This window comes from Episyrphus balteatus, chromosome 2 (genome assembly GCF_945859705.1).
Source record: "Episyrphus balteatus chromosome 2, idEpiBalt1.1, whole genome shotgun sequence".
Classification (NCBI taxonomy): domain Eukaryota; kingdom Metazoa; phylum Arthropoda; class Insecta; order Diptera; family Syrphidae; genus Episyrphus; species Episyrphus balteatus.
In genome coordinates this window covers 100,420,538-100,431,654 of record NC_079135.1, presented here as the reverse complement: position 1 = coordinate 100,431,654, position 11,117 = coordinate 100,420,538, and the positions used below count along the sequence as shown (strand labels likewise).

The 11,117-nt window shown below is 44.4% G+C and overlaps 1 protein-coding gene across 1 annotated transcript; it reads right to left on the bottom strand.

Annotated features, from left to right (window-relative positions):
* Positions 1–1,082: 1,082 nt before the first annotated feature.
* LOC129912344 (protease inhibitor-like) lies at positions 1,083–1,508 on the bottom strand. The gene is made up of 2 exons (XM_055990560.1): positions 1,373–1,508; positions 1,083–1,304 (listed from the first exon to the last, which is right to left on the bottom strand). The coding sequence occupies exons 1-2, from the start codon at positions 1,440–1,442 to the stop codon at positions 1,123–1,125; spliced, it is 252 nt and encodes an 83-aa protein (XP_055846535.1). The 5' UTR covers positions 1,443–1,508; the 3' UTR covers positions 1,083–1,122.
* Positions 1,509–11,117: the final 9,609 nt, after the last annotated feature.

The following is an 11,117-nucleotide window of genomic DNA, read 5'->3' as shown; positions in this document are numbered from 1 at the left end:
TTCATTTCCAAATGGGTATTTCTATTGTAATGGGTGTGACACAGTAACTTCATTTATTGTTCCTATCTTGCGTACTATTCACTAAATAAAGTATTTAATAGCTTCAACACCTAATATATTTAGTTGTTAATTTATGTTTAAAATAAAATCTTGTTAACTTGTCTTTCAACGTCTCAAATTCTTAAGTTTAGAACGTAACGTTAGAAAATCGATTTAGTCTGCTTCGATGACTTTAAGAAGCCATATTTTAGTTTTTTGAGTGAAAATTCATGGATATCGCATTCAATATGAAAGGAGATTTAGTTACGTTTCCAGGAAGCATTTATTTGAATGCAATTAATAAAAAATATATGGTTTTATAACAATTAAAAAATATAACGGGTGCACCCGTGGTGACATATTTTTGTAACACCGTAAGAAAAAATGTATATTTAAAATATTTTAACATAAATGAAAAAATCAATAACTTAAAAACTCAAATATTTAAGCACTATTTTTTTTTTAACAAATGTTTTGAATTTTGTATAAAAATGCGCGTTCGCTGTCAATACAGTTTTTTTCTAAAGTTTTTAAAACAATGCTTGCTTTGAAAACTTCTAGAATTTTAATCTTTTATTAAAAAATTCTCATTTTTTTAAATTTTTAGATTTAGGTAAATAAAACAAATTAAACTTTAAAGTAAAATTAACAAAGTAAAATGAATAAGTATTTTAATATATACCATCGTTAAATTTCTTATATTTTCCCTTTGTTTTTTTGCCTATTGGTGGTCAACTTCCGTGGAATTACCCAAATATGAAACTAAAATGTGTCGTAAAACCCACCTACGATTCATTTTTACTGGGCCCAAAAGTGGGCCAACTCCTTTGATTTTTGTCTTATAATCAGTTTTCTCCAAAGTATATTTTAACTAGTCGTAATCAAAAAATGAGCTATAGTAGCTATTTCCTTTTTTTTGTGATTTTTGCACAATTATATGAAAAATAACGAAGAAGATGAAAATCAGATGACACTTTTCGTATAGAACTCGAAATAGCTATACATTAAGAACTTGTCATAATTCCATCTGAATAAACTTCGTGTTGTTTTAATTTAAACCTTTTATTATTTTATTCACAAAAATTAATTCATACAAAGTGCTTCACATGCTGCCTTCGAGTTGAATCGATTGTCATTTCCTCTGCAGCCACCATAATTAAACTCAACACATTTATCCTCATCGGCATTATAAGACCATTTTTGAAATAATGCCATGCATCTCATCATTCCATCACCATCAACTGAATGTGGTTGTAAACAAGCCGCTGCAATAAATTCAAAGTAAAAACTATAAATTTTTTCCACAAAATTCATATTGAAAAGAAAATCTTACCAGGTTTTTCAGCTCCAATAATTGAAGCAAATACAAAAATAGTCAAAATTATTCCGAAAATGAGCTTCATTTTGAATTATAAGAATTATAGGTAGCTAGTTCCTTCTTGCAGAGAATTCAAATACTGAATGATCTAAGAATTCTTATTGAAGAACTTAAAATCAAATTGGTTATAATTTTAATGGCTTGACCTTTAAGGTCAAATTTATAGATATTTAATGGAGGGTCTTATCAACTTGAAAAGACAGCCATAAGCATGTCTAATATAATGTTCAAATTTAATGAAAGACTTTGTTTAACAAAACTTTCGTAGATAAGGTTTTTTGTTGTTGTTTGAATATATGTTAACAACTTTTCGTTCCAACATATTTCCAAAACAATTTTGTTTATTTATGTAAGTACTTCCATTAAATAAAAATAAAACGTACACAATTTTTGACGGCTGAATAGGTCATTGAGGGCGCAAAAACTAGTTCCAATGTATTCTTGTCCACACTTAAGACAATTTTAATAACCAATCAATCTTAAACCAAATAAAATTCACGCAATATAGTACACAAGCTAGAAGTTTAACACATTCAAAAAATTGATTACAGCGGCGCACAGTGGGACGAATGTTTGGAAAATTGGCATTAAACATGAAAATAAAATAAAAATGGAAAAGTTTTAGCAAGAAAATTCATTTTCATTTTACATAAATAAAAGAGTTGAGCAGCAACCTTTTTTTAATGGTTTTCTTATTTTTATTTTATTTTTATGGGTATTGGAGGGTCGCAATACCCCAAATAAATTTTTGCCTACTTCCAATTTTAGTATTGAACTGAAACACTGAACTAAAATACTATTTTATTACTAAGTTTAAATTTTATTTACTTGGTATTATCTTTATAAATAAAAAAGATATATAAAAAAATATTTGAATGACAGCATGCTATCTCGCTCCACCCTCCAGAATCATGCCAAAAAAAAAATAGCAACGGTTGGCTCTGAAGACCCTACCAAATTAGACTTTGTCTATAAAGAAAAAAAAAACATAAAACACCACAACCAGGGGCGGAGTGTGCCTACCACTAAACAAAAACAAAAAAGGAAATAAAATTAATTATTTTTGTGGGAGGATCAAATTTTGCTATAAATAGGGCCACACAACAGTCACATTATTCAGTTTGGCCGTGGTCGTCGACGAGTTAACATCGGACGTCAGCTCCTGGCATAGGTAAGAGATGACTAATCGAAAATGTCTCATGGGAAATCTCTCATGGGATATGTCTCATGGGATATGTCTCATGGGATATGTCTCATGGGATATGTCTCATGGGATATGTCTCAAGGGATATGTCTCATGGGACATGTCACATGGGACATGCTCGGGACATCTTCGGGACATCTTCGGGACATCTTCGGGACATGCTCGGGACATCTTCGGGACATGCTCGGGACATCTTCGGGACATCTTCGGGACATGTTCGGGACATGTTCGGGACATCTTCGGGACATCTTCAGGACATCTTCGGGACATCTTCGGGACATCTTCGGGACATCTTCAGGACATCTTCGGGACATCTTCGGGACATCTTCGGGACATCTTCGGGACATCTTCGGGACATCTTCGGGACATCTTCGGGACATCTTCGGGGCATCTTCGGGACATGCTCGGGACATGCTCGGGACATCTTCGGGACATCTTCGGGACATCTTCGAGACATGCTCGGGACATCTTCGGGACATCTTCGGGACACCTTCGGGACATCTTCGGGACATCTTCGGGACATCTTTGGGACATCTTCGGGACATGCTCGGGACATCTTCGGGACATCTTCGGGACATGCTCGGGACATGCTCGGGACATCTTCGGGACATCTTCGGGACATGCTCGGGACATCTTCGGGACACCTTCGGGACATCTTCGGGACATGCTCGGGACATCTTCGGGACATCTTCGGGACATGCTCGGGACATCTTCGGGACATGTTCGGGACATCTTCGGGACATCTTCGGGACATCTTCGGGACATCTTCGGGACATGCTCGGGATATCTTCGGGACATCTTCGGGACATCTTCGGGACATCTTCGGGACATGCTCGGGACATCTTCGGGACATCTTCGGGACATGCTCGGGACATCTTCGGGACAGCTTCGGGACATGCTCGGGACATCTTCGGGACATCTTCGGGACATGCTCGGGACATCTTCGGGACATCTTCGGGACATCTTCGGGACATCTTCGGGACATCTTCGGGACATCTTCGGGACATCTTCGGGACATGCTCGGGACATCTTTGGGACATCTTCGGGACATCTTCGGGGCATCTTCGGGACATCTTCGGGACATCTTCGGGACATCTTCGGGACATGCTCGGGACATCTTCGGGACATCTTCGGGACATCTTCGGGACATGTTCGGGACATCTTCGGGACATCTTCGGGACATGCTCGGGACATGCTCGGGACATCTTCGGGACATCTTCGGGACATGCTCGGGACATCTTCGGGACATCTTCGGGACATCTTCAGGACATCTTCCGGACATCTTCGGGACATCTTCGGGACATCTTCGGGACATCTTCGGGACACCTTCGGGACATGCTCGGGACATGCTCGGGACATCTTCGGGACACCTTCGGGACATGCTCGGGACATCTTCGGGACATCTTCGGGACATGCTCGGGACATGCTCGGGACATCTTCGGGACATCTTCGGGACATCTTCGAGACATGCTCGGGACATCTTCGGGACATCTTCGGGACATCTTCGGGACATCTTCGGGACATGCTCGGGACATTTTCGGGACATCTTCGGGACATGCTCGGGACATCTTCGGGACATCTTCGGGACATCTTCGGGACATCTTCGGGACATGCTCGGGACATCTTCGGGACACCTTCGGGACATCTTCGGGACATGCTCGGGACATCTTCGGGACATCTTCGGGACATCTTCGGGACATCTTCGGGACATGCTCGGGACATGCTCGGGACATCTTCGGGACATGCTCGGGACATCTTCGGGACATGCTCGGGACATCTTCGGGACATCTTCGGGACATGCTCGGGACATCTTCGGGACATCTTCGGGACATGCTCGGGACATCTTCGGGACATCTTCGGGACATGCTCGGGACATCTTCGGGACATGCTCGGGACATCTTCGGGACATGCTTGGGACATCTTCGGGACATCTTCGGGACATGCTCGGGACATGCTCGGGACATCTTCGGGACATCTTCGGGACATCTTCGGGACATCTTCGGGACATCTTCGGGACATGCTCGGGACATCTTCGGGACATGCTCGGGACATCTTCGGGACATGCTCGGGACATCTTCGGGACATCTTCGGGACATGCTCGGGACATGCTCGGGACATCTTCGGGACATCTTCGGGACATCTTCGCTACAGCTTCGGGACATGCTCGGGACATTCTCGGGACATCTTCGGGACATCTTCGGGACATCTTCGGGACATCTTCGGGACATCTTCGGGACATCTTCGGGACATCTTCGGGACATCTTCGGGACATCTTCGGGACATCTCCGGGACATCTTCGGGACATCTTCGGGACATCTTCGGGACATCTTCGGGACATCTTCGGGACATCTTCGGGACACCTTCGGGACATCTTCGGGACATCTACGGGACATCTTCATGACATGCTCGGGACATCTTCGGGACATCTTCGGGACATGCTCGGGACATCTTCGGGACATCTTCGGGACATGCTCGGGACATGCTCGGGACATCTTCGGGACATCTTCGGGACATCTTCGAGACATGCTCGGGACATCTTCGGGACATCTTCGGGACATGCTCGGGACATGCTCGGGACATCTTCGGGACATCTTCGGGACATCTTCGGGACATCTTCGGGACACCTTCGGGACATGCTCGGGACATCTTCGGGACATGCTCGGGACATCTTCGGGACATGCTCGGGACATCTTCGGGACATCTTCGGGACATCTTCGGGACATGTTCGGGACATCTTCGGGACATCTTCGGGACATGCTCGGGACATGCTCGGGACATCTTCGGGACATCTTCGGGACATGCTCGAGAAATCTTCGGGACATGCTCGGGACATGCTCGGGACATCTTCAGGACATCTTCGGGACATCTTCGGGACATGCTCGGGACATGCTCGGGACATCTTCGGGACATCTTCGGGACATCTTCGCTACAGCTTCGGGACATGCTCGGGACATTCTCGGGACATCTTCGGGACATCTTCGGGACATCTTCGGGACATCTTCGGGACATCTTCGGGACATCTTCGGGACATCTTCGGGACATCTTCGGGACATCTTCGGGACATCTTCGGGACATCTCCGGGACATCTTCGGGACATCTTCGGGACATCTTCGGGACATCTTCGGGACATCTTCGGGACATCTTCGGGACACCTTCGGGACATCTTCGGGACATCTACGGGACATCTTCATGACATGCTCGGGACATCTTCGGGACATCTTCGGGACATGCTCGGGACATCTTCGGGACATCTTCGGGACATGCTCGGGACATGCTCGGGACATCTTCGGGACATCTTCGGGACATCTTCGAGACATGCTCGGGACATCTTCGGGACATCTTCGGGACATGCTCGGGACATGCTCGGGACATCTTCGGGACATCTTCGGGACATCTTCGGGACATCTTCGGGACACCTTCGGGACATGCTCGGGACATCTTCGGGACACCTTCGGGACATGCTCGGGACATCTTCGGGACATCTTCGGGACATGCTCGGGACATGCTCGGGACATCTTCGGGACATCTTCGGGACATCTTCGAGACATGCTCGGGACATCTTCGGGACATCTTCGGGACATGCTCGGGACATGCTCGGGACATCTTCGGGACATCTTCGGGACATCTTCGGGACATCTTCGGGACATCTTCGGGACATCTTCGGGACATGCTCGGGACATCTTCGGGACATGCTCGGGACATCTTCGGGACATCTTCGGGACATGTTCGGGACATCTTCGGGACATCTTCGGGACATGCTCGGGACATGCTCGGGACATCTTCGGGACATCTTCGGGACATGCTCGGGACATCTTCGGGACATGCTCGGGACATCTTCGGGACATGCTCGGGACATCTTCGGGACATCTTCGGGACATGCTCGGGACGTCTTCGGGACATCTTCGGGACATGCTCGGGACATCTTCGGGACATCTTCGGGACATGCTCGGGACATCTTCGGGACATGCTCGGGACATCTTCGGGACATGCTCGGGACATCTTCGGGACATCTTCGGGACATGCTCGGGACATGCTCGGGACATCTTCGGGACATCTTCGGGACATGCTCGGGACATGCTCGGGACATCTTCGGGACATCTTCGGGACATCTTCGGGACATCTTCGGGACATCTTCGGGATATCTTCGGGACATCTTCGGGACATCTTCGGGACATCTTCGGGACATCTTCGGGACATGCTCGGGACATTTTCGGGACATCTTCGGGACATGCTCGGGACATCTTCGGGACATCTTCGGGACATCTTCGGGACATCTTCGGGACATCTTCGGGACATCTTCGGGACATCTTCGGGACATGCTCGGGACATGCTCGGGACATCTTCGGGACATCTTCGGGATATCTTCGGGACATCTTCGGGACATCTTCGGGACATCTTCGGGACATCTTCGGGACATGCTCGGTACATCTTCGGGACATCTTTTGGACATGCTCGGGACATCTTCGGGAAATCTTCGGGACATCTTCGGGACATCTTCGGGACATGCTCGGGACATGCTCGGGACATCTTCGGGACATCTTCGGGACATCTTCGGGACATCTTCGGGACATGCTCGGGACGTCTTCGGGACATCTTCGGGACATGCTCGGGACATCTTCGGGACATCTTCGGGACATGCTCGGGACATCTTCGGGACATCTTCGGGACATCTTCGGGACATCTTCGGGACATCTTCGGGACATCTTCGGGACATCTTCGGGACATCTTCGGGACATCTTCGGGACATCTTCGGGACATGCTCGGGACATCTTCGGGACATCTTCGGGACATCTTCGGGACATCTTCGGGACATCTTCGGGACATGCTCGGGACATCTTCGGGACATCTTCGGGACATGCTCGGGACATCTTCGGGACATCTTCGGGACATCTTCGGGACATCTTCGGGACATCTTCGGGACATGCTCGGGACATCTTCGGGACATCTTCGGGACATCTTCGGGACATCTTCGGGACATGCTCGGTACATCTTCGGGACATCTTTTGGACATGCTCGGGACATCTTCGGGAAATCTTCGGGACATCTTCGGGACATCTTCTGGACATCTTCGGGACATCTTCGGGACATGCTCGGGACATCTTCGGGACATCTTCGGGACATCTTCGGGACATCTTCGGGACATCTTCGGGACATCTTCGGGACATCTTCGGGACATGCTCGGGACATTTTCGGGACATCTTCGGGACATGCTCGGGACATGCTCGGGACATCTTCGGGACATCTTCGGGACATCTTCGGGACATCTTCGGGACATCTTCGGGACATCTTCGGGACATCTTCGGGACATCTTCGGGACATGCTGGGACATGCTCGGGACATCTTCGGGACATCTTCGGGACATCTTCGGGACATCTTCGGAACATCTTCGGGACATCTTCGGGACATCTTCGGGACATCTTCGGGACATCTTCGGGACATCTTCGGGACATCTTCGGGACATCTTCGGGACATCTTCGGGACATTTTCGGGACATCTTCGGGACATGCTCGGGACATCTTCTGGACATCTTCGGGACATCTTCGGGACATCTTCGGGACATCTTCGGGACATCTTTGGGACATCTTCGGGACATCTTCGGGACATCTTCGGGACATGCTCGGGACATGCTCGGGACATGCTCGGGAAATGCTCGGGAAATGCTCGGGACATCTTCGGGATATCTTCTGGACATGCTCGGGACATCTTCGGGACATCTTCGGGACATCTTCGGGACATCTTCGGGACAACTTCGGGACATCTTCGGGACATGCTCGGGACATGCTCGGGACATCTTCGGGACATCTTCGGGACATGCTCGGGACATGCTCGGGACATCTTCGGGACATCTTCGGGACATCTTCGGGACATCTTCGGGAAATGCTCGGGAGATCTTCGGGACATCTTCTGGACATGCTCGGGACATCTTCGGGACATCTTCGGGACATCTTCGGGACATCTTCGGGACATCTTCGGGACATCTTCGGGACATCTTCGAGACATGCTCGGGACATCTTCGGGACATCTTCGGGACATGCTCGGGACATCTTCGGGACATCTTCGGGACATCTTCGGGACATCTTCGGGACATCTTCGGGAAATTTAAACATTTTGAAATGTGATTTTCTTCAAATGTGAATTTTTCAAATCCAATCAAGGGGCACGGTAGTGCCCAGCCAAGTTCTCTAGCAACTTTGGCACTACACCCTTATTTACAGGAAACAACTCAGGCCATTTTCGACCCCCCTCTAACTTCCACACCAAAGATGCTAGAAATTTCAAACTCGCTACATATGTTGAGCTGGTCAAAACCAAACACCTGGTCAAAAACAATTTCAGCCTCCTACGATGAGTAGTTTCTGAGATATAGGGCTTTAAAAATCGCAAAAACCGTAACTGACTCACTGACTCACTGACTCACTGATTCACTGACTCACTGACAGATCATCAAAATTATGGAGAACTTCCCGATACCGTAGAAACTTGAAATTTTACACGGTGATAGGACTTGTGATGTATGCAAAGGAAAAAATCGAAAACTTGAGATTTTCAATCCAGGGGGCGTGGCATCCGCCCATTTCCGCTGAATTTTCATAAAATATTATAGAGCACTTCTGATTGTCGTAGAACCTTGAAATTTGGTAGAATGTCGATAGATAAATGTGGATAGATAAATGTCGATAGATAAATGTCTCAAGATAAAGGTCGATAGATAAATGTGGATAGATAAATGTGGATAGATATATGTGGATAGATGAATGTGGATAGATAAATTTCGATAGATAAATGTGGATAGATAAATGTGGATAGATAAATGTGGATAGATAAATGTGGATAGATAAATGTGGATAGATAAATGTGGATAAATATATGTGGATAGATGAACGTGGATAGATAAATGTGGATAGATATATGTGGATAGATAAATGTGGATAGATAAATGTGGATAGATAAATGTAAATAGATATATGTGGATAGATGAATGTGGATAGATATATGTGGATAGATGAATGTGGATAGATAAATGTGGATAGATAAATGTGGATAGATAAATGTGGATAGATATATGAGGATAGATAAATGTGGATAGATAAATATCGATAGATAAATGTGGATAGATAAATGTGGATAGATAAATGTGGATAGATAAATGTGGATAGATATATGTGGATAGATGAATGTGGATAGATATATGTGGATAGATGAATGTGGATAGATAAATGTGGATAGATAAATGTGGATCGATAAATATCGATAGATAAATGTGGATAGATAAATGTGGATAGATATATGTGGATAGATAAATGTGGATAGATAAATGTGGATAGATATATGTGGATAGATAAATGTGGATAGATAGATACGGATAGATAAATATCGATAGATAAATGTGGATAGATAAATGTGGATAGATAAATGTGGATAGATAAATGTGGATAGATAAATGTGGATGGATAAATGTCGATAGATAAATGTCGATAGATAAATGTGGATAGATAAATGTGGATAGATAAATGTGGATATATGTGGAAGTGGATAGATAAATGTGATTTTCTTCAAAAACTAAAATTGAATTGTATGCGAAGGATATCGACTCACAGAGCACAAAAATGTATTTTCTATAAGTTTTGGACTTGTAGTTTTGTTTTTAGAGAATTTTGAATTTTGCAAGTTTAGGGGTGTTTAGACGCTCCGTTAAGGAGATATGACCATTAAAACATTTTGAAATGTGATTTTCTTCAAATGTGAATTTTTCAACTCCAATTGAATTGTATGCGAAGGATATCGACTCACAGAGCACAAAAATGTATTTTCTATAAGTTTTGGACTTGAAGTTTTGTTTTTAGAGAATTTTGAATTTTGCAAGTTTAGGGGTGTTTAGACGCTCCGTTAAGGAGATATGACCATTTAAACATTTTGAAATGTGATAAATATCGATAGATAAATGTGGAATGATATATGTGGATAGATAAATGTGGATAGATAAATGTGGATGGATAAATGTGGATAGATAAATGTGGATAGATAAATGTGGATAGATAAATGTGGATAGATATATGTGGATAGATATATGTGGATAGATAAATATCGTGTGAATGTGGATAGAAATATCGATAGATAAATGTGGATAGATAAATGTGGATAGATGAATGTGGATAGATATCGATAGATAAATGTGGATAGATAAATGTGGAAAGATATATGTGGATAGATAAATGTGGATAGATAAATGTGGATAGATATTTGTGGATAGATAAATGTGGATAGATAAATGTGGATACATAAATGTGGACAGATAAATGTGGATAGATAAATTTCGATAGATAAATGTGGATAGATATATGTGGATAGATAAATGTGGATAGATAAATATCGATAGATAAATGTGGATATATAAATGTGGAAAGATAAATATCGATAGATAAATGTGGATGGATAAATGTGGATAGATAAATGTGGATAGATAAATGTGAATAGATATATGTGGATAGATAAATG

Bases quoted from the DNA above. Each gene is read 5' to 3' on its own strand.
- LOC129912344 (XM_055990560.1), bottom strand. From the start codon at position 1,442: ATGAAGCTCATTTTCGGAATAATTTTGACTATTTTTGTATTTGCTTCA. The intron at 1,305-1,372 runs GTAAGATTTTCT...AATTTATTGCAG, and splicing joins TATTGGAGCTGAAAAACCTG to CGGCTTGTTTACAACCACAT.